Source organism: Balaenoptera acutorostrata, chromosome 2, assembly GCF_949987535.1.
Source record: "Balaenoptera acutorostrata chromosome 2, mBalAcu1.1, whole genome shotgun sequence".
Taxonomy (NCBI): domain Eukaryota; kingdom Metazoa; phylum Chordata; class Mammalia; order Artiodactyla; family Balaenopteridae; genus Balaenoptera; species Balaenoptera acutorostrata.
Window position 1 is genome coordinate 2681914 of NC_080065.1, and position 22762 is coordinate 2704675.

General features: G+C 41.5%; 1 protein-coding gene across 1 annotated transcript in view; it reads left to right on the forward strand.

Moving 5' to 3' along the window:
• Positions 1–4064: 4064 nt before the first annotated feature.
• The window catches only part of LOC130706445 (myosin-13-like), a 29535-nt gene continuing 10837 nt past the window's right edge, over positions 4065–22762 (forward strand). Inside the window, 3 exon segments of the mRNA XM_057538525.1 lie at positions 4065–4202; positions 14461–14538; positions 21329–21543. Of these exon segments, the coding sequence (XP_057394508.1) occupies positions 21340–21543 (204 nt within the window). The 5' untranslated portion in view covers positions 4065–4202; positions 14461–14538; positions 21329–21339.

Below are 22762 nucleotides of genomic sequence, written 5' to 3' on the forward strand. Positions count from 1 at the left end.
ATAATGCTGATGGAAAGTAGCCAGACCAAAAATGTGTAGACTCTATTATTCCATTTATATAAAAGTCTAGGGAAAAAAAATGAATCTATAGTGACTGAAAGCTGACTAGTGGTTGCCTAGGGATAGAGAGGCAGGATTTATGGGAGGCACAGAAGGACAGTAGGATGTATTACAAAGGACCAGGAGGAAACTTTGGGGGTGATGGACATGTTCATTATCTTGATTCAGATGATGGTGTCACAGTGTCTACATATGTCGAGACTCTTTAAATATGTACAGTTCGTTATACATCAATTATACCCCCATAAAGCTGTTAAAATTTTTCATTGGGGGAAATACTACAATTATAGTGCTTTGGAAAAATAATAATTAGGATACTGTATGTCCAACTTTAAAGCCAGAGTTATAATTTTTGATAGGAATTACATTAAATCTATTTACCAGTTTGGGGAAAATTAGCTTACTTACTATGTTGATTCTTCCAATTCGTGAATAAAGTATGTTTTTCCATTTATTCAGATCCTCTTCGATTTCTGTCTTCCTTGTTTTACAGTTTCCAGCATACAAGTCCTGTACATGTTTTGTTAGATTTACACCTAAATTCTTCTTTTTCTTTCTTTTTGTTTTTAAGTAATTGTATATTGCATTGTATTTCTTCGTGGTTTTTTTTTTTTTTGGCTGCATTGGGCCTTTGTTGCTGCACGCAGGCTTTCTCTAGCTGCAGCGAGTGGGGGCTACTCTTCATTGCGATGTGCAGGCTTCTCACTGCGGTGGCTTCTCTTGTTGTGGAGCACGGGCTCTAGGCACACGGGCTTCAGTAGTTGTGGCTCTCGGGCTCTAGAGCATAGGCTCAGTTGTTGTGGTGCACGACCTGAGTTGCTCCATGGCATGTGGGATCTTCCCGGACCAGGGATCAAACCTGTGTCCCCTGCATTGGCAGGCAGATTTTTCACCACTGCGCCACCAGGGAAGTCCCTGTATTTCTAATTTTGGTGTCCACATGTTCACTGCTAGCATACAGCCTAAAGAAATACAACTGATTTTTGGATGTTTATGTTATACCCTGAAACCCTACTGAACTCACTTCATAGTTCTGAGTTTGGGGGGAAATTCTTTGGGATTTTCTACATCAACAATCATGTACCTCAGAAAACAACCACTTAAGGTGAATCGAAATTAATTAAAATGAAGTCCAAAATTACACAGTAAATTGTGGGGGAAAAGTCTGATTGGGATTTTATCATAAAAATCAAGCCAGAACTACTGAAATAAATTTATTTTCTCTTATACGTCACAAGATTTACGTTATAACTGCATCTCTGTTAATTCTTAGAACAAAGAATGAATCAATGTTGGAGTTGGGAGGAAAGGAACATCCTTCTCACAATTTTGTATGATGTGGCACTCTTTATGTTTAACTTTTGCAATGCAATCATAAAGAATGTCCTTTTTTGCAAAAACTGTATGATGTCTTCATTGATATTTTAAGGGTCTTCCTAATCCTTGGATCCTAAACTCACTCCCTTGAAGCACTTATTGGATCATCATTGTCCATGTTCAGAATTTTATAATTATTAACTAGTTCAGTGCTGCTGCATCACCCTGGCCAGTGGCTTTGCAAAATTCAAGCAGGTTTCTAATACCACTTTCATCAACTTCATTAAATTCTGAAAATTTTGCAGTATTTCCCATTTTATTTTGCAGTCATGTTGCACTGACTATTGCATATTTACAACACCTGATAATCAGTATGCTCATGTACTAGGGAATAACAAAACTGACTCCATATCAGATCTGTTTCTTTTACTTTAACCTTTGTACTTTGTTTTTGCTACAACTTAATGTTGCCTAAAGCCTGAAATATACAGGATAGCCAATTCTCAAGGCTCTGGCCTTTACAGGTGTAACACTTTTCCATTCATAGAGAGATAAAAAGTTGCAGAACAGAGAATAACGTTTGTCTTGTTGGGAGGTTTACAGGAACACCATGACCTGACCTAAGTGGACAGCTACAAGAACAAAGGATTCCGACACCAAGTTTGCAACAGCTAACAACACTCCCTCCCCTTTTAGTATAAAAAAAGCCTGAATTCTACCTCGGGGAAGATGGTTCTAGCCCATCTCACCTGAGGACCCTAGCCCACCATCTTCTCGGTCCGCTGGCTTTCCGAATAAAGTCACTATTCCTTGCCCCAGCCACTCGTCTCTCGATCGGCTGACCTGGTGTGCGGCAAGCAATATGAGCCTGGGCTCCGGAACGCTCACTAACGAATACTTATTGTTTTCTTATACCACATCACTACTGTGGAGACTCTAATAACAGGCATCGTACGACTGCAAACCTTAACACAGCCATACCTTTTGCCCAGAAAGTCTATTCCATAAATATCGTCAAGATACGCATAAACATATGCACACATATGTTTACAGGAATATTTAAAAGAAAAAAAATTAGCGCACCCTAAGTGCCCCAAAATAGAAAACGGAGTACAGTCATAGGATGGAACGATATGTAACTATTAAAAATCATGATGGAGAAGAAGAGTTAATATCATGGTAAAATTTCCCATAATCTGTGAAGTTGCAAAGGCAGAATACAAAACCATGCTTACAGGCTGATACCCTAATTGTGTATTTGTTTAAAGCACGTGTTTAAAAAAAAAAAACAAAACTGTGTATGTGTTCACAAACATAAAAAAAAAGTGTAAAAGGACTTAATCCAAATTCCGGTAGAGATTACTTCTATGCTAAAATCTTAGGAGTGATTTAAATTTTTCCTTCAGTATGTTTGATTATGTTTTTCAATCTTTCTACAATGTGTACCTCACTTTGGGAATTTTTTTAAAGGCTCGTATTTTTTAAATACAATAAATAAAAGGAACGTGCTTCTTAAGAGGACTTCATATCCAATTCTCATCAAAGACATGGGTATAACTGACAAGAGAAAGGTGAAGAGGAGATGGTCATTTGATGGACGAGACCATTAGCACAACTACTAAAAGCTGTTGCCTTTCAGCCAAGTTTTCCGTAAGCATTACCATTCCAGGGCTAACACAGCAGCTGTCGGTGAGCAAACTTAAATTCTGCCTCCTGGCTGTGACAGAGGTTTGGGCACATGTTACATTGACACCAGTGTCCCCAGGCACCTTCACTGCGGACTTAGTCGGTCCCATTTTCCTAAGTGGGAAGCTGAAGAATCAGCTGTGGGCAGATGCAAAGAACCTTACTTCCTTAAGGATGGAATTTACCAGCCTGATTCCTCCCTCCTGGCTCCAAGCGCCACCAAGATGCTGCTTCCGGAGCCCACGAGAGAAAAAGAAAGCCTCTCCGCTGATGAAGGAGAAAAACATTCCCCTTGGGGAACACACCCAAAACAGGGCTTTTCTTATATTATAGTAGCCTGACCTTCCCAAGAGGGCGGGCTATTTTCTCAGCTCCTCACAGAAACAACGGCTTATGGCTCTCTCTCGGGGAAACTGAGGTACAACACAGGGGGAGCCCTCAAATTATGAAAAATGTTGTTAAGAGGATGGATGGGAAAGGTGGTATCTTTGGAGCAACAGAATCATATTTTTTTCCGGTATATTCTGAAAAATAATTCTATTGATATCCACAGTTTTTAGTACCCAAAAATGGATTTAGCCCTATATATTACATAAGTACATGTATATGCAATGTAAGAAAACGCCTACAAACGTACTGAAAAACTTCAAATGGAATTTGGCAACTTGAGACTTTTCAGAAATCTCCTTGCGGCCCAGTCACGTCAAGAGCCGGGGGTTCGAATTCCCTCGCCACTTCCGGCTTCACACCCTCCCACCGCACGCACAGTTAAGCTCTGGAATCGCGGAGCTGACGAGAAAGGCCAGCCTCTCTCACAAACTCCAAACGTACACTCACCGGCCAGGGCCCCTCAGCGTCTCCAGGCTGGTCCCAACCCTGGCGGAATCACTTCCAGCCTTTCCTTCCCCGGTGGCGCACTCCTCCCATGATGCCCTGGGGCGCACCCCTCCCATGATGCCCCGGGGCGCACCCCTCCCATGATGCCCCGGGGCGCACCGGAAGCAACTCCTCACCTCTCTGGGAAATTGAAACCGCCTTTCTTCTCGGCAGTTACCGGCTGTTTCCTTGGAAGTCCACGGCTGCTGATTTTTTCACGTGTTTTCAATACTGTGATCCACCCACCCTCCCCGAACTAGATGGTAAGCTGTTTGAGAGAACCAACTTCTAATCCCCAATGCCTGGAATGGTGTCTTTATAAGCCATTTGCTAAATGAAGAGCAGCTAAACGTTTTGTTTGACAGAGTGAAGCAAAGCTGAGTAGAAAAACAGCAGATAACAGAGCCAACGCTCAGCAGAGAATATGGAAGAATAGCGTTACCTTTATAATAACAGCTGGCATTTAAAACCCTAAATCCTTACCTTAGTTTGCAAGGCTCTAAGCATCTGGCCCCTAGCCGCTTCTGCCACTTCATTCCTTGCTACTGTATCCCTGGCTCCTTTCATCCCTGCCCTACTGGCCTTTATTCTGTTCCTGTGCAGGCAAGTTCCCCTCCCAGAGCCTTTGCATTTGTTTCCTCTGCCTGGAATACTGTGCCCCGTTGATATTCTCCTGGCTTGCTCTTCCTCTAAGTGCTCAAATACCATCTCTTTAGAGAAACTTATCCTGATTGATCCATTTCAAACCCACACAGCCACTGTTTCCTTATCCTAATTTTCCTTTCCTTCAGAGAATTTATCACTAATTGACATTTGATATCTGTTTGTTTGTCGTCTGTCCCCACATACACACACACTAGAATAGAGTTTCCATGAGGGCAGAGACTTTGCCTGTTCTGTTCCCTAGTGCTTAAAATCTTCCCAGCATGTAGTAAGCCCTCAATGAATGTTTGGTGAATAAACAACTGAATACGTGCATGCTCCCTGTTACCGGCTCTGTGCATTACAGCTTCAAAAGTAGCAATTCCATATGTGAATTTCATCACCATCCTGGTTTTGTGAGAGATCTCAAGCTGGTTCCATCTAGCCCCATCTTGGGCAAGTTGGAGGATTTTGCCGTCATACCCCCAACCACCTTTTGGGTAGGGTGATAAATTTATCTGGGTTTGCCCAGGATTGTCCTGATTTTAAAACTGAAGTCTCAGGAATCTCTTCAATTCCAAGCAAATTAGGAAGGTTGGTCACCCTGCTTTGAGGTATCTAGGCTCCATCTTCCTCGTCTTGTTTTATTGTTGTGAGTGTGTGGAATGAGGGGGTGGGGGGTGGGGGGTGGCGGTGACTTAAGAGTGTTCTGGGCCATCTGGAGAGGAAATTGGCTATATGTAGTGGGTAGAATGGGAGGGCTGGATGGCCAGTAGTGAGGCTGTGGTCAGCTGATGGGCCTTACCAAACAGCAACAAAAAAGAGATGAAAGAACAACATAGAAGATGCTGTCCTGGCTTCCAGAGCCCTCTGGCACAGGCAATGGTTGGTACATTCTCTAGAGAAAGTTCCTGGCTTCTAAGTCTCAGGCTCTGCTGTTGACATGGCCTCACCCACTCCATGTCACTTTCAAAAAGTAGCCTATCATGCATTTATTAACTCAGTGGTCACAAGAACCCCATGAGTTAGGTATTGTTATTATCCCCATTTTACAGATGAAGAAACTGAGGCTCAGAAAAGTACAATAAGTTGCGCAAATTCAAATAGTTTAAATAGTGAAGTCAGGATTTGAACCTCAGTATTCTGACCCTCAAAGTCCACTCTTAGTCACTACATTATCATGCAGCTCTTAACAATGTAAATATGCATTTGGGCTATGCCTAGCCAAGGGCATAAAATCTTTTTTTTTTTTTTAGGCTATGTTGTTTCATACCCCAACAGTTGAAATTAAAAGTAATTGATCACGCGTTTCTTAGTTCTAATGAGGCTTTAAGCACTGAAGAAACCAACAAAAAAAATACAACTACTAGACAAAAAAGGGCAAATGACATAGACCCTAAGTCTCACAGGCATCAGTCAAGATTATGAGGCCAGATAAGAAAGTCTCCAGTTTACTGGACAGACCTAACTGGTAGAATTTCTTCTCTGAACACAATGTTCCCAGGCCATGCACACACTCTCTCCATGATATTTTCAGAGAAGGATGCCTCGTTTGCGTGTAATTCTGAGAAGCATGTATAATTCTGAGAGCGTTAGTGTCTTAACAGGGTCTTGCAAAGCCAGAAACAGCCGTCTTGTAGTGAAAACACAAACTGGACTTGGATTCAAACCAGACTTGTTCTAGCTCCCATTCTGCCACTTACTAGCTGTATGACTAGTCACTTAATCTTGCCAAGCCTCAGTTTTCCAACCTGTAAAACTGATAAATCTATGTCCTCACTGATTGAAGGAAAATCAGTTTAAATATTTCTCTGGATAATCCCCCATCAACTTTTTGCTTTGCAAAATTGTAGTGTAGAAATGCCAGCAGTATGGAAGTTTATGTATTGCACTTGAAAGAGTTCTGAACTAGTGCTCTTCGATCTGAGAGTAGAATGGGAAGGGGGTCTGGCTAATTAATTAGCATTAATTAGGTAACCTGTCCAGAACCTCAGTTTCTGATTCTGTAACATCAGGGTTAGATTAGGTAATATTCAAGGTTCCCCTCTAGTTCTGGATCTAATATTCTCACTCAATAGTTTTAATTAGGCGATTAAATATAAATTTGTATCATTCACTAATATACCTGTCCTGTGACTTTTGCCCAGAAATTTCTGTTTCTGGCTGGGGAACTTCTTGCTGCTTTTGGAAATTTCATCTGTTACATAGCTCTTAGATAGTTGTAACGGGTAAGGGATGATCCTCCTATCAGCACAATTAACTGCCCTTTCTTCTCAAGTAGCCCTCTGCGGAATGAACTTGATTACACTTGTTTCCTGGGCCTCTCTATTTGGCCCTGCTGCTGCTTTCTCCATCCAAATCTGCATTTCCTCTGAATGCGCCTTATATAGTGATTGGTGGAGAGATTTGCTCCCGGGGAAATCAGGAAAACTTTTTCCTCCTCCTTAACACCTGCTCACTCCTTAATCCTTGCCTTCAAAGCTTCCACCCCCACCATCCTGCTGACATTAATGTCAGGATCACCTCTCTGACTGACCCAATGCCCTTTTCATGGTCCTCCTTTTCTCCATCTTCTCTGTAGAGCTTTTTACTATATCCTCTCTCTTGAAAATACCACCCTCTCGAAGATACCACCTCCCTTGACTTCTTCTGACACTAATAATGAAGTTCCCATCACTTTAGAGTTGACAAAATGATTTTGTAACAAGACTGGAGAAAACCCTCATTCACAGAACTCCTCTCAGGGTTGGGAGAGATGGAATGATGGTGTGGGGTGTGAGCTGGGGACTACAGGGCATAGTGGTGGGATAAAGATGAAGCTCCCAAAGGGAATATGTGAGTAAAAATAGGTGATCACCAAACTTGCTAAGGATAAAAGTGGTGTTCTTTACTTGAGGACTTTTATTTTGTTGAGTAACCAGATGAGTAGGCATGCAGGTCGATGGCAGAGCTAAAGGGCCCCATGTAACAGAGGAACAACTGAGTACACGTAGGGGTCGGGCAGACACCTCAGGGGAAGAAAGGAAATCAACCACCTGCATCAGTGTGACGGAAAATGGACTTCGTGGAAGTCATTGCTGATGGAAACTGAGTACTTTAGGGGATGTAATATAATCCTCTTCTAGTCTGCTCTACAAAATCTTCAGTAAAGCCTGCATTGCTCACTTATGTTTCTTGTGCTAGTGGATTATTTGCCAAGGTCTGTGTCAAGGTTGATACAGATTGAAGCATACTGTTTGGCACTGGCTGGAAAGAGACTGCCTGCGGAGACAGCCACATCTTGACAGTATCTCATTTGATCCCCACACTATCCTCATGACTTGGGCAGAAACAGAATTATGTTTCTGATTTTGCAGCGGAAGGAGAAAACATCACAGCTGCGAAGACAGGTGATGGGACTTGCCATTTATGGCAGTAAATGACAGAAGTAAAATATGGATCCACGTGGCTCTTTTGACTCCAGCAAGATCTCACTCAGGTATTTGTTTACCTGAAGAATAACCTTTTTTTTTTCCACTCTTTTTATCTTCATTTCCGCCTCTCACCTCCTCAACATGCAGCCTTTCTCTGAGAACCCAGCTTCCTTAATAAGTTCAACTATCAACTGCATACAGGTGACACCCTCATACTCACAGACCTACATCTTCAGTCTTAATGTCTCCTGTATGTAAACTTTGAATCCTTATCTCTACCTACTTAGCTGGATATCACCATCATTTCAATCTCAATCTGTCCAAAATCGAAATTCATATTTCCCCCCCTTCACTATTTCTCCTGGGCAGGTATCATGCCCCTAGATTTCTAGGCTGCAATGAGGGCTGGATGAAAGGTAGGATCCTCTGATTCCTTTTTCCTCCTCAAACTCGGCATCATCAAAGTCTTGTGGATCCTGCCTTCAGAGTATCCCTTGGGTTTTCTCTTTCCTTTTACATCTCATTTCTGTACTGCTTAATCAAGGCCCTCTTCATTTTACACCATGATTATTTTTATATTCAATGCAAATAGATATTACTTGCATGTTTAATATTATGTGGAGAGGATTGTAATATATTAATGTGGGATAGGGCCTCGAAAAATAAGTCTAGAGGACTTCCCAGTGGTCCAGTGGGTAAGACTCCGTGCTCCCAATGCAGGGGGCCCGGGTTCGATCCCTGGTCGGGGAGCTAGATCCCACGTGCATGCCACAACTAAAGATCCCGCATGCCACAAAGAGGATCTCACATGCCGCAACTAAGACCTGGAGCAGCCTAAATAAATAAATAAATGTTAAAAATAATAATAATAAGTCTAGAGCTCAGAGAGGTCTTAAATGAGCTACACATATTCCTTTCACCTCCTGGGGTTCTCTTTTTGTCAGGCCTAAACGGGACAGTGAGGCAGACAACTTCAAGCCCACACAATACTCTTCTTGAACCTACGGGATGGACCCGGAGATACCAGGGGACAATCACTGGGAAAGCCAGCCCTCTGGTGCTATGGAGAATTTTAACACACATCTGAATTTATAGGGTCATCCAGGGGTTAATTCTAACTGCCCACCTACTCCCATAAATCATATCAGAGCCTGTATAATCATCTTGGCAAGTTGTACACCAAGATTTTCTAAATAGTTGCTAAGTGGTTCTAGGACCTCAGGTTCTCTCTCTCCATTATATCCTACCATCAGTTCTATACTAATCTTCAGATATATGTGTGTGTCTACACACACACACACACGTTCACTTTTCTGCTTAAAACCTTGAAAGGTTCCCCAATGATCTCAGAATAATGTCCTGACTCCTTCCATGGGCATTGGGAGCCCATCACAGACAAGCCCAGCCCACTTCTCCAGCCTCACCTCCGTGTTACCCCCAACCCTTCCATCCAGGCTTGCCCATTCCACCTTCCTGAAACACACCCTGGGAAGTCTTGTTTCTAACCACAATCCCTACGTTCCCTAAGCCTGGAACCTCCTCCCTGTACTCTTAAAATCTGCCTCCTTTAAGAGAGAGTAGAGGATAGAGGAAAAGGCGAGGCTTTGGAATCAGCAACCTGGGATTCCAATTCTGGCTCCATTGCCTACTAGCTGTGGGGCCTTTTGGTCAATCACTTAACTCCCTTAGGCCTCAGTTCCCCATATGGACAATGGGAATAATAAGAATATAAACAGTATAACCCCCTAAGGCTTGCAGAGAAAAATAAACATAATAAAATATACAAAAGTGCTATGTAAACTGGAAAGAACTACAAAAAGCATTATTATTATTATTATTTATTATTATTATTATCTCCACAGTCACTATCCCCTTCAGATCTCTTCTCTCCTCCAAAGCAGTATCATTATCATTAATAACAATAACAATTAATGTTATTATCATTAATAACAAATAAGAATATTTTACATACACAACATACCTTACGGGCTTTAAATACCTTGTCCATACATCTAGTCCACTGTGCATCTCACTCATCTTGGCACTTAACCTTGGAAAAGTAATTTATCTTTTCGTGTCTATGTACTCTCTTCCCATGTCCATTATCTCCTCCTTTGGAGCAATGTCCCTATTTCATATCTCCTTTCCCCATTGCCAGCACTCAAAAGTGATGGGCTTGCAAAAGTGAAAGGTTATAGGCATTGGCTCTAGAGCCAGAGAGGATTTGAATCCCATTTCTGCCACTTACTAGTTGTGTGGCCTTAGGCAGTTTGTTTAAACTCTCAGTGGCCCAAATTTCTTCAGCCATAAAATGGGAATGATGTTAGCATCTACCCCACAAAACTATTATGATGCTTAAGTGAGCCAATATGGATAAAGCCTGGCACGTAGTGAGTTCTTAATAAATATAAACTATTACTATTAAGTGAGACTGAGTCTGATTCCATTCTTTTCTGCCTTATCACTTCAGCCCTCTTTCAACACAGATTCCCCATGAATCGTCCTTATTCATTTATACACAGGAACAAAATCTACTGAGCATCTGTTACATACAAAAGACTGTCCCTTGGATAAAAGCAGCTGTGTTTATGCCTGATCACTTTCTGTTGCTTTCTTCTGGGCCAAATGGTACTAAGAATGAGACGAGTTCTCTGTGGATTGCAGCCTTCAGCCTTCTCCTCTTGTTTTCTCAAGCAGGGAGTAAGATGGTGTTCCAACATCAGATCACCAGGTACAAAAAAGTTCTTCATATTTTTTTACTGAAAGGCTTCTCAGGCCCCTTAACATGCTAGTATTTATGGTGAATCTCCAGCAACAGGGAATAGAGTTGGCCACATTTCCTGAACTCATTTAGCCACGGGACCTTTTATTTCACAGTTTCTCTCAGAATCAGCATTCTGTCAAATCTACTTTGGAAAATGCTACGTGGAAGTCCTATTCCTATCTGTTTCTCCTTTGTCCACAATTTCATTTTGACTAATGCAAACTGTCCTTGGAAATGCCTTACCTATATGAGACTACCCACTGGAAGACTAGAGAATCTTTTTTTCTTTTTAATTGAAGTATAGTTGATTTACAATATTGTGTTAGTTTCAGGTGTACGGAAAAGTGACTCAGTTTTATTGTTTTCAGATTATATTCCATTATAGGTTATTACAAAATATTGAGTATAATTCAGTACACATTGATCATATACAACATAAACAAGTCAGGCTGTATTGCTGTAAATGGCTCTAACTTCTAAAATGTATGGTAATTCCTACATAGTCAAACATTACTTATGTTTCAGCCAAAAAACAACCCCGAGCAACCATAAGAGTTGTCACAAAGACCATGTATTTCCATTAGAACTTCTAGAACTTCCCATGGAACTTATGACTCCTTTTTTTTGTTTGTTTTTTCCTTTAGCTTGCTCATCTGTTTCCCATTCTATAGCAGTTTAGAAAAAGGAAGATTGGGCTCACAGAGGCAAACACACTAACCACAGACAGAATACAGCTGAGTACCTTGCCGTGAAGGTGTAGATATAAAAACTAGAAAGGTGACACAAAAATTCATTGCATCCTAGGAACAATTAGTGCAGGATAAAATCCGCGAAGAAACTATAATATCCCTGACAACTTTATTACATCACCTCCCAGGCCCCTGAGTGATCAAGGAGAAGTTGAAGTCTATTCAAGATACTAGATTAAATAAATCAAGATAATATATAATACATTTTGGAAAGTTTTCCATCTACAATGGATTTTTTAACAAAATAAATTAATGGCTAAGAATAGATGGGTTAGATGGACCTAGAGATTATCACACTAAGTGAAGTAAGCCAGACAAAGACAAATATACGATATCGCTTATATGTGGAATCTTAAAAAAAAAAATGATACAAATGAACTTATTTACAAAACAGAAGTAGACCTACACATATAGAAAACAAATTTATGGTTACCTAAGGGGAAAGGGAGGTGGGGGATAAATTAGGAGTTTGGGATTAACACATACACACTACTATATATAAAATAGAAAAACAACAAGGACCTACTGTATAGCACAGGGAACTATATACTCAGTATTTTGTAATAACCTATAAGGGAAATGAATCTGGAAAAGAATATATAGATATATGTGTGTGTGTGTGTGTGTGTGTGTGTGTGTGTGTGTATACATACATGAATCTCTTTGCTGTACACCTGAAACTAGCACAACATTGTAAATCAAATATACTTCAATTAAAAAATAACGATTTAAAAAAAAGAATGGATGTGTTAAATGGCCAATCTTATGTTTTCCGGAGATTTCTGAGAAGAGGCGCACACCACCTCATGTTTACGATGCTGGGTAAAGGAGACATACTAGTATCCATGCTATTGATCATCCATCGCTTGACAATTCACCCTGTGGCTCTGCCCTTCACTGACCTTCTTAGCACACTCTGCCCCAGTTCTGCTCGGCCTCTAGGACTCTCTAAGTCTCAAAGATCTGTGTCCAACGTCAAAATCCCTACGCAGCTGACTTGGCATTATACAGCCTCCGCTGGTCATTTATCCAAGTAACTTAACAAGAGTGAAAGATCAGGGCTACGATGCATTTACATCTAAGGAGTAAACGGTGATCCCCCAATACAGCCAAGTTAGAGTGCTGGGCTTGTGCATTTGGGAGTATAAAGGGAGCTGGGGGGCCACACTTTCGAAACTGCTTCGACCACAGCATCGCAAGGTAAGTGCTCACAAGTGCCCGCTTTTTTGCTCCATGTAGCTGTGATTATACCTGATCAGGTTACCTGGAGAGGAGAGAAGGCAACACAGCAGCCTTTGCTGAGGGCCTACTAAGCGTAAGGAACTGTGTTACGGGCAATATGGGAGACAAGATGGCGAGGCCTTTCAAGAAGCTTCTACAAAGAGTAAAAAGACAAGAATATAAGCAATTATGACACCAAAAAAAAAAAAACAACTATCCTCTAGGATATAAAGCTGAATATAATACGTACTTACCCCTCTAATTGTTTAGGTCAGTATTATAATTGCAGTTAGCAAATAAACATGCTAATTTGTGATATCTCTTCTGTGATTGCCTTGAAGTATTATTTGAAATTTTTGTGGTTGGTTATGTAAATTTTTTTCTTATGTCAGGATTTCTGGGAGATGATTACGGGAAGAAATTCTCCCATGCATTTTATCCATCTCAGAATGCATCCTAGTTTGCTTATTAATGACCAGTTTCCAGACTGCTCATGCATGGCATGCCTTGTGGACTTTGGGCTGGGTCATGTCTGACACTGCAGGAGCATCCCTCAGAGGGATTCTATAGCTTTAGGAGCTTGCGATGCTTTGATTTCTGGCCACCATCTTCACCAGAATACCTTGTGTCATACATTCACAGGGTTAAGAGAAACCTTGGGGATTTTCTGGTCCATCTGTCTCATTTACAGAAGGAAACCAAAGCTCAAGGAAATTACAACAGCTACTTTACAGAGCTGGCCTTAGAAAACCGAGGTTCTGCCTCCAAGTGTGATTTCGTTTGAACCAAGGATTCAAAATATGATATTTAATCATTTAATCTTTTCCTGAGAAAGTTGTGAGAATTTTAGGATATAGCTGGAGATTATTAGAGACTCATAAAAGGTAGAGACCAAGAGTACGCGACCAAAGTAGGAAAGCAAGTGTTGAAATGTCTTTTCCTGCCTAAATGGTATTTCATGATATGTTCCCCAGGTTCCATAAAAGTACTGTGTGGTAAATGGGAAGTTTAAGTTAAATTCGATATTGAAAATTATTCAGACTCTTATGGTATCCTGAGATCTTCATGTAGGTTATAAACTTCTGGACTGAGATTCCTTAGGCCCAAATAAGTTATCAGCTACCCTACCTTCATCTTCTCCAAGAGAATATAGGATATTTAAGAGAGTGCCCTTCCTAGACCTCTTAAAGAAGTCTTGCCCATAATTCACAACTTTTCTCTCATTGACAAAGAATTCAACTTCTGGTCTAAAAGCATCCCAGTTACAATCCGGATAATTCCCCTCCCTCCCTCCTTTCTTTTTTGACCCCTCACGGCCCCCTACCCTCAGCCGGAAGCATCATCTCTCTAAGTCCCCATAACACTTCATTTAGATGCTTACAGAATTTGTATTATTCTTCCTTGTTCAAAGATTTATTTGAGCATTTCTCTTAACTGTTCCTAAATTTTGCAGTCCTTTAGGGTAGAGACTGTCTTTATCCTTTTTTATACCCCCTTAAGGAGCTGACATGGTACTTTGCACACACAGAAGATACTCAAAAAAATTGTTAATCAGTGCTGTAATTACCCAATTATTTAAAGAATGATGATTTCACCGAAGGGAAAAATGGAAAATGTATTTCCATCCCACACCATCCACTGTGTACTATTTAAATGTAGCTAAACTTAGAAAAGTACAATTTCTAGATTTATTTAAACTCTTCATAGTTCATTTGTTCTTTGTTTTGTTTAGTTTTGATTTCTGGAATCACTCTCTCAGAAGCCACTTCATTCCTGAAGGACACTAACCATTGCTTTGGAAACCAAGAAGGTAAGAGTCACTTTCATCTTGATTGGGAATACAATAATTGAAATTAGCAAACAGTGTTTTACACATTCTCATTCTTGCCACACTCATAGGAATCTGAAACTGATGAAATTAAAATCCATTACTTAAGTATTTCTAAAGGCAGATTACAAAATATGCAGCTAAGGAAGCAGGGCTTCCCAAATTTGCTCATCACACTAACAGGAATAAAACACACTGCAGAACTTTGACACACAAGCTCCAGGTCAATATACTTAGGTTGGCCCCAAACATGATGTTCGTAGGCTCAAGATTCAGTCTTCACACAAGTCTAACTTTGCTGTTTTTTGAGCAGAGGCCGCACCCGTGAATCCCCTCAGCTGTGTCTTTACTCACAAATGATGCTGAGAGAATAAGGAGAAATGGATTCAAACCTATGTCCACTGTAGTAATAAAAAAAAATTACTCCCCCACCTCAAGATTTGTGTTTATTGGAAGTAATTCTAGATGAATTAGGACCAAGGAAACCAAAGTATAACTAAGTCATGACCACACCATTGCTGACAAGATGCAGTAGCTGAGAAGTTCCCAGGAGAGGGCTGAAAGTTGAGAGCAGTGTCATAGCGCACTGACAGCAGCAAGAGGGGTTGGGGAGCACTCAGAAGGCGGTGCTGGAGGTCAGGGAGGCTGGGATGGCCTTCCCCATTGGAAGACCCCTAAAGACAGGAACAGAGGGGATGGTTGGAGGGACACAGCTGTGTAGGGCTGGAAGCAGGTCAAGCTCTCAAAACCAAGAAGCAGATAATTACGGGACTTTCTGGGGGTAGAGTTTCCAGGGACACCATGAGTCATGCCAAGAGAGTTGGATGAGACCTAACAAGGGAAAGTTTTATCAGCCAAGAATACATGGTTTTAGCCCTGGGTCCCAGAGTACAGTTGTATAAATATGGGGACAAGATCTGACTTAGCAACCGGACGCACACAGCGTGCGTTGAGGGGCTTTGCTTGACAGTGAGTGGTGAGCCATCGGTGTGAGGAGGCTGCCAGAGGGCAGTCACCACCTCGGGCATGACACCTAGGTCAGGAGAGGTGAGGGCACATGCTGATGGAGGACAACATGTGGTCTGGATGTCACACTTAAGAGATTAACAGGAGTGAGCTCACTGTGATTGATGGTAAAGGAGATGCAGAAGCACATCACGGAAGAAACAGATGAAGACAGCACTGGGGCTACTTAGCCTGGAAAAGAAAAAGCTAAGGAGGGACTTCCCTGGAGGTCCAGTGGTTAAGACTTCACCTTCCAGGCTCAATCCCTGGTCGGGGAGCTAAGATCCTACATGCCTTGCAGCCAAAAAACCAAAACATAAAACAGAAGCAATACTGTAACAAATTCAATAAAGACTTGAAAAATGGTCCACATTAAAAAAAAAAAAAAAAAAAAAAAGCTAAGGAGAACCCAGAGCAGCCATGAAATGGGTGAAGAGTTGTCTTGTGGGGAGAAGGTTTGAACTCTTTCTGTTGTTACCAAGAGCCAAAAGGAGGATCAAACATCCTGAAGTCACAGAGAGCCAGATTTCAGTTTAAAGCAAGAAGTATCTTTGGCCTGCAGAAACTACCCCAAATGATTTTCCAAAATTTTCAAAAGGGAAAAAAGTCATCTTGAAGGCATTTGAGTAGGCTGGACAACACATTTGCAAGAATATCGCTGAGACAACTCATGCATCATCTAGGCAGTAAAAGTAGGAGATACTGGATTCTGAGTCATGGTTAGAGCTGTGGGTGGAAGAAGAAAAATCTTCACCTCAACACACGCAGTGACTTGAATCCCAGATGGAAAGTCTTGTTTTTCTAAGAGACCTAAAGGTATACTTTGACCATGAGTCATTGTAGTCTTTCCCCAACTTCAGACTTCATTCTTATACTACTATCACAAATTTTGCAATACCCATTTAAGACCAGTACTGCTAATTCACTTAATATTTTGATTTACCTTGATTCTTTTTCTTCTTAGATGTGTTTTTCAAAGTTACCCTATATGCTTGCTATGAAAGTCTGGACCGTCTATCTCAGCATCAGCTGAGACATTTAGATATTCAGAATCTCAAACTCTACTCCAGCTCTGCTGAATCAGAATATCTATTTCAACAAGATTCCCAGCTGGATTCCTATGCCCACCAAAGTTTGAGAAACACTGCTTTATATCACTACTATAAACAGATATTTCACTGTCTCTAAGTCGTTAGCACATATTATTCTACTTTATTCTAACTTTCTTCACATTTTCCCAAAATATTATCTCTAAACTTGGGATGCATCTTATAATCAATGAAAGGAGTACTGTAATTAGCAGGGTGTTTTCCTTTATTAGTGGGACACAAAATAGGTTATCTTACAATCGATGGCATCTTACATTTTGCTAAAATAAGGTAATAGACTTTAATATAACTATTAAAATTAAGAAATAATTGCCTAAAATCATTTTGTATTTGACCATTGGGACTATGCCATGGTTTTGGAAAGAGTGGCTTTATAAAAGCAAAATAATGCTCCCAAACATCACTGTGTTTGAGGCCCTTGAGAACAATTCAGTTTCCTCAGTCCCAACCACAGAGATTCTGTTGCAGATGATTTTGATGTGGATCAACTTTCAACACTTTGGGTAGCAGGCTGAACACTAAGTCAAGCTAAATGACATCAGATCATACACTTGCAGCCTGATGAGATTCCCTCACACTATAGTGCAACCATTCTCAAACTGTGGCCCATGGATCCTTGGAGATTCCTAAGAACTTTTCAAGAGGTACATGAGGTCAAAACAATTTTCATAATACCCAGATGCCATGTGCTTTCTTCACTGTGTTGACTTAATGATGCAAAAGCAAGGATGGATAGACGACCTGACACTTTATTACAAATCAAGACGTGGCACCAAGCTGTACTAACAGTCATAGTATTCTTCACAGCCAGACACTGACAGTGAAAAAGAATTTTTTTAAATTTAAAAAGCCAGCTTCAGGACTTCCCTGGTGGCACAGTGGCTAAGAATCCGCCTGCCAATGCAGGGGACACGGGTTCGAGCCCTGGTCCGGGAAGATCCCACATGCTGCGGAGCAACTAAGCCCGTGAGCCACAACCACTGAGCCCGTGTGCCACAACTACCGAAGCCCGCATGCCTAGAGCCCATGCTCCGCAACAAGAGAAGCCACCGCAATTAGAAGCCCGCGCACCGCAACGAAGAGTGGCGCTCGCCGCAACTAGAGAAAGCCTGCACGCAGCAACAAAGACCCAACGCAGCCAAAAATAAATATAAATAAATAAATAAATTTTTTAAAAAGCCAGCTTCATTGAAAAATGACCTAAAATTTGCAGCAATGGAAAGTATTAATTTGACTACATCTCAAATTTATCCACATCTTTATAATATTCTACATGATCAAACAGGAAGTCCATGAAAAGCACTCCTTTTGCACACTGGACTTTGACATTTGTCTCAAGGAAAAACACATGTGCAGTTGTCTGAGTAGCAAGATGAACCAGCCACTTGATTCATGAAGCACCATTTTTACTTGAAAGAATGACTAGAGGACAAACTATTGTTTCTCAGACTTGTATATCTGGCACACAGTTTCTCAGAAAGCAGTGAAGTGTGTTTATCCTTTCAAGGAAAACTACTGACAGTATTTTTTACTAATGCTATAGTTGAGTTTTCAAGCAAAAATTAAAATTTTGGAAGACTTGTATCTACTATCATTAGCTTGACAATGTCCTAATATTTGAATTTTCTAATGAGATCAGTACTGATATTAATGATTGTGATTTTTTATACTGTATAATGAAACGTGCCAATATCTGGAAGTTCTGTATAATTCAGCGAACAATATTTTCCAAATGATCAATGTATGATGTTTACACATGGGTAAAAGTTTCATTCAAAGTTCAACACAGACCAACAGATCATAATGTTTGTTGATATGGTTTCAGATTCCACATTGCAACTAGCCTTTAAGGAACTACCACAGAAACTACCACGTGTCAAGTTTTGGTATAGTATCTAAAAAGAATTTCCGCAATTATTTGAAAGGGCAATTAAAATACTCTTTCCTTTTCCAAATTATATATCTGTGAAAGATTTTCTATATCTACTTTAACCAATAAACAAAAAACAAAAAAACAAAAAACCATACAGCAACAGACAGAATACAGAAGCAAGCATGAAAACCCATCCATCTTCTACTCAGCAGACATTAAAGTGAGTTGCAAAAATGAAAAACAATGGTACTCTTGCCACTAATTTTTTTTTGTTTTGGAAAATACAGTCATTTTCATAAAAATATGTCATTAATGTTAACATGCAATGGATTTGATAGGAACTGTAAATGAATTAGATTTTCTCAATTTTGACTTCTAATACCATAAATATTGGTAGATATGACCTGCATAAACCAAACTCACTGGGTTCTCAATGGTTTTTAAGAGTGTGAAGGGGATCTGAGAAAACAAAGCTTGAGAACTGCTGCTGTCGTAAAACTCACTTAAGCCACAAAAGTAGGGACTATCTTCACAGATGAGGAAACAATATGGATGAATTCTTCCTCTCCGCCAGGCAGTAACTGAGAACATTTAAACCGCATGAAGCCTGCAAGCCAGAGGTCCTCTTTGCGGTGCTATATTGAGTTCCAATCTCTTAACTATGAAAACTTAACCACGAGCACACAGATGGTTCAGCAGAGCCGCTGGCCAAAGTAAAATCGAAATGCAACTTATCCTGAATAAGATCCAGAGGGAAGCAGTTGCTCCTCTTTCTGTAGGACTAGATCCCCCCAGAATCTCAAGGAGGGATATTGAAACAACAGTCAGTTACCAATGAAGAGTAATTTCATAAAGTGTAAGATTGAGGGCGGGGGAAGTTCCAAGAGACAACCATAAAATGTTCAATTTTCCCACTTTTAATAGGAAACATAAAAGGCTTTATTCAAAACATATGACCTATTTCTTAAGAGAGATATGGGGATACATGTGTGTAATTGAACTCCATTTTATGGTCACTTACAGAAGAATGTATGGAAAAGAAAAAGCAGAGAAAGAAAGGGAGAAGGGGAAGAGTTGTGGGGAAAAGAAGTAGAGGGTCAGGAGGTCCAGAGGGAACAGGAAAAGCAAATGCAGATGAGGAAAAGGAACCAGAAAAGTCACACAACCTGCAGGGGCCTTAGAAATGAGCTAGGCTTGCTTCTTCATTTTAAGTGAAATTAGTGGCCCAAAGAAGTTAAGTGGTTTGACCAAGTTCAGTGCCGGGACTTTAAGCCAAATTTTCTAGCTTCTAAGCAAGGAAAACACATAAAGAGAAGGTCTGTGAAAGGGGATGGTTTGGAAAGAAGTGACGGGGGGGATGAGCGGGAGGGTGGACAGAGAGAGAGAGGCAGAAAGATACATAAACACACCATACACGCACATGCACACACACACACACGCTAAGCAGTGAGTTCTAAAGCAGGTATTTAATTAAACACTGTTTGTCACACCCCGACACTGCTACACATAACTAAAGTTTGGAGACCCCTGCCTTAAGCCCAGTACTTCTCAACCCTACTATGCCTAGAAATCACCTGGAGATCTTGTTAAAGTGCAGATTCTGGTTTTTTTTTTTTTTTAATAGTTTTTAATACTTTATTTATTTTTATTTATTTATTTATTTATGACTGTGTTGGGTCTCTTAGTTTTCGTGTGTGGGCTTTCTCTAGTTGCGGCAAGTGGGGGCCACTCTTCATCGCGGTGCGGGGGCCGCTCTTCATCGCGGTGCGCGGGCCTTTTCACTATCGCGGCCCCTCCCGTTGCGGGGCACAGGCTCCAGACGCGCAGGCTCAGTAGTTGTGGCTCACGGGCCCAGTTGCTCCGCGGCATGTGGGATCTTCCCAGACCAGGGCTCGAACCCGTGTCCCCTGCATTGGCAGGCAGATTCTCAGCCACTGCGCCACCAGGGAAGCCCCCAGATTCTGGTTTTGTAATGCGGGGTGGTTCTGAGATTCTGAATGTCTAACAACTCCTCGGTGATGCTGATGCAACGTGTTCAAGGACCACTCTTGGAGTCAGAAGGCCCTACACCAGCAGTTCTCAGAGTGTGGTCCCTGGACCACAATGATGAATTCACCATCAGCTGATGAATGCACCACCAGCACTGCCTAAGAACTTGCTAGAAATGCATATTCTCAGGCCCAATCCCATACCTACTGAATCAGAAGCTCTGGGGGTGAGGCCCAGAAATCTGTGTTTTAACAAGCTCTCCAGGTAATTCTGGTGCATGTTAAAGTTTGGAACCATTGCACTAGGCCATAATGTCTCCTATCACCTTGTTGCCTGTAATTGGCTAAACAAGTGTGGCAGTACTTTATGTTCAACTCATAACTTTTCACTGGGCTATCTGAACTTTCTACTAGGAATTATCAACATTCCAATAATTCTTTTCAGACACCCTTAAGATTTGGGAATGACACCGAGATCATGAGGCTCAAATGTGATGTGTAATTAAGGAAGTATTTTCTGAGGCCTCCTTTATTAGGCTCAGCTTGGCTTCCTCTAACTGGTTTAGACTTCCACACCTGGAGCTGGACTAAGAGATGTCCCCTCAAACTTTTTTCTTGGAGTAAAATATCTCCTTTAGCTCACCCCCACTTGCCCACTCTAGGCCCCTATACCAGGTCCTGGATTCCTCAGAACGTAGGTTAATCCCAGGAACTTTTGAATCTGGCACCCTGTCTGAATGGAAATAACAGGATGGAGCTCCCCAAAGCTCCAGACTCAGCAGCCCTGGTCTTCCCAGCCCCTGCAGTCATGAGCTCTGATGCAGAGATGGCCATTTTTGGAGAAGCAGCTCCCTACCTGTGGAAATCAGAGAAGGAGAGAATCGAGGCTCAAAATCGCCCATTTGATTCTAAGAAAGCTTGCTTTGCAGTGGATGATAAGGAATTTTATGTGAAAGGTATGATCCAGAGCAAGGAAAATGACAAAGTCACAGTCGAGACCCTCGACAACCGGGTAAGTGTTGACCTCAGATGTCCTTGCTAACACGGGCGTCCCCCTTTGCCTTTGGAGTAGAATGGTGGAAATTGCATGCTGGCCCATAGGAGTCTGAAGCTAGAACAAGACTCACATTGATCTACGCTGAGTGACGCCGCAGGGAAACACTGCCATGGCGCACACCGTTCCTCTGGCTCTTTCCTTCGAGGACTTGGCCTTTGAGAGTTTGTATGATGTTTGCTTTGGAGAAAGGGGAAGGTGGTGGTGGAAGAGTTTGGACTATTTAAGGGAGAGATTGATACAGATTGCTGCTGGATGGGCGAATATACCAAATAGAACTCTCTAGGCTGCAGAGTGACTTACAGAGGGAGCTCCAGAGGCAATGCCTAATTTAATGCAGAGAATTACAGAGCACCATTCAATTCAATCCTTACTGGACACGCACCATGTCTAGGTCACAGTGTCTATCACTCTGCAAATATGAGCAAATCTCAGTCCCGCTTCCCCAAAGTTTATCATCTAGTGTAGGAATCAAGAGTACATGGTGGGTATGGGGACTTCCCTGGTGGCACAGAGGTTAAGAATCCGCCTGCCGATGCAGGGGACACGGGGTCAATCCCCGGTCCCAGAAGATCCCACATGCCGCGGAGCAACTAAGCCCGTGCGCCACAACTACTGAGCCTGCACTCTAGAGCCTGCGAGCCACAACTACTCAGCCCGTGCGCCACAACTACTGAAGCCCGTGTGCCTAGAGCCTGTGCTCTGCAACAAGAGAAGCCATGACATACCGCAACGAAGAGTAGCCCCCACTCGCCACAACTAGAGAAAAGCCCGTGCGCAGTAAGGAAGACCCAACGCAGCCAAAAATAAATAAATAAAATAATTTTTTAAAAAAAGAGTACATGGTAGGTATGAATCGCAGTTCACAAATTCAAGCATACAAGACAGATGACGATGACGATGATGATGATGATGATTGTTATTATTAAACTTAACCTCTGGTGTCAGCCTCTTTTCACAGGGCCGGAAATAAATTTTCTGGAGTTACTATTGGGGTCCCCTCCCCAGAGCCATGCCACACTTTTCAGTAACACCACATGGGGTGTCACTGCCCCCCTGAAGGATGTGCTAAGAAACAAGCCCCAGTTTCTTTCTTTTTTTTTTTTTTTTGGAAAAGATTTTTTTATTCTGTGTCTAAGTAAGATTAAAAACTACAAGATTTTGCTTGCAGCTGATG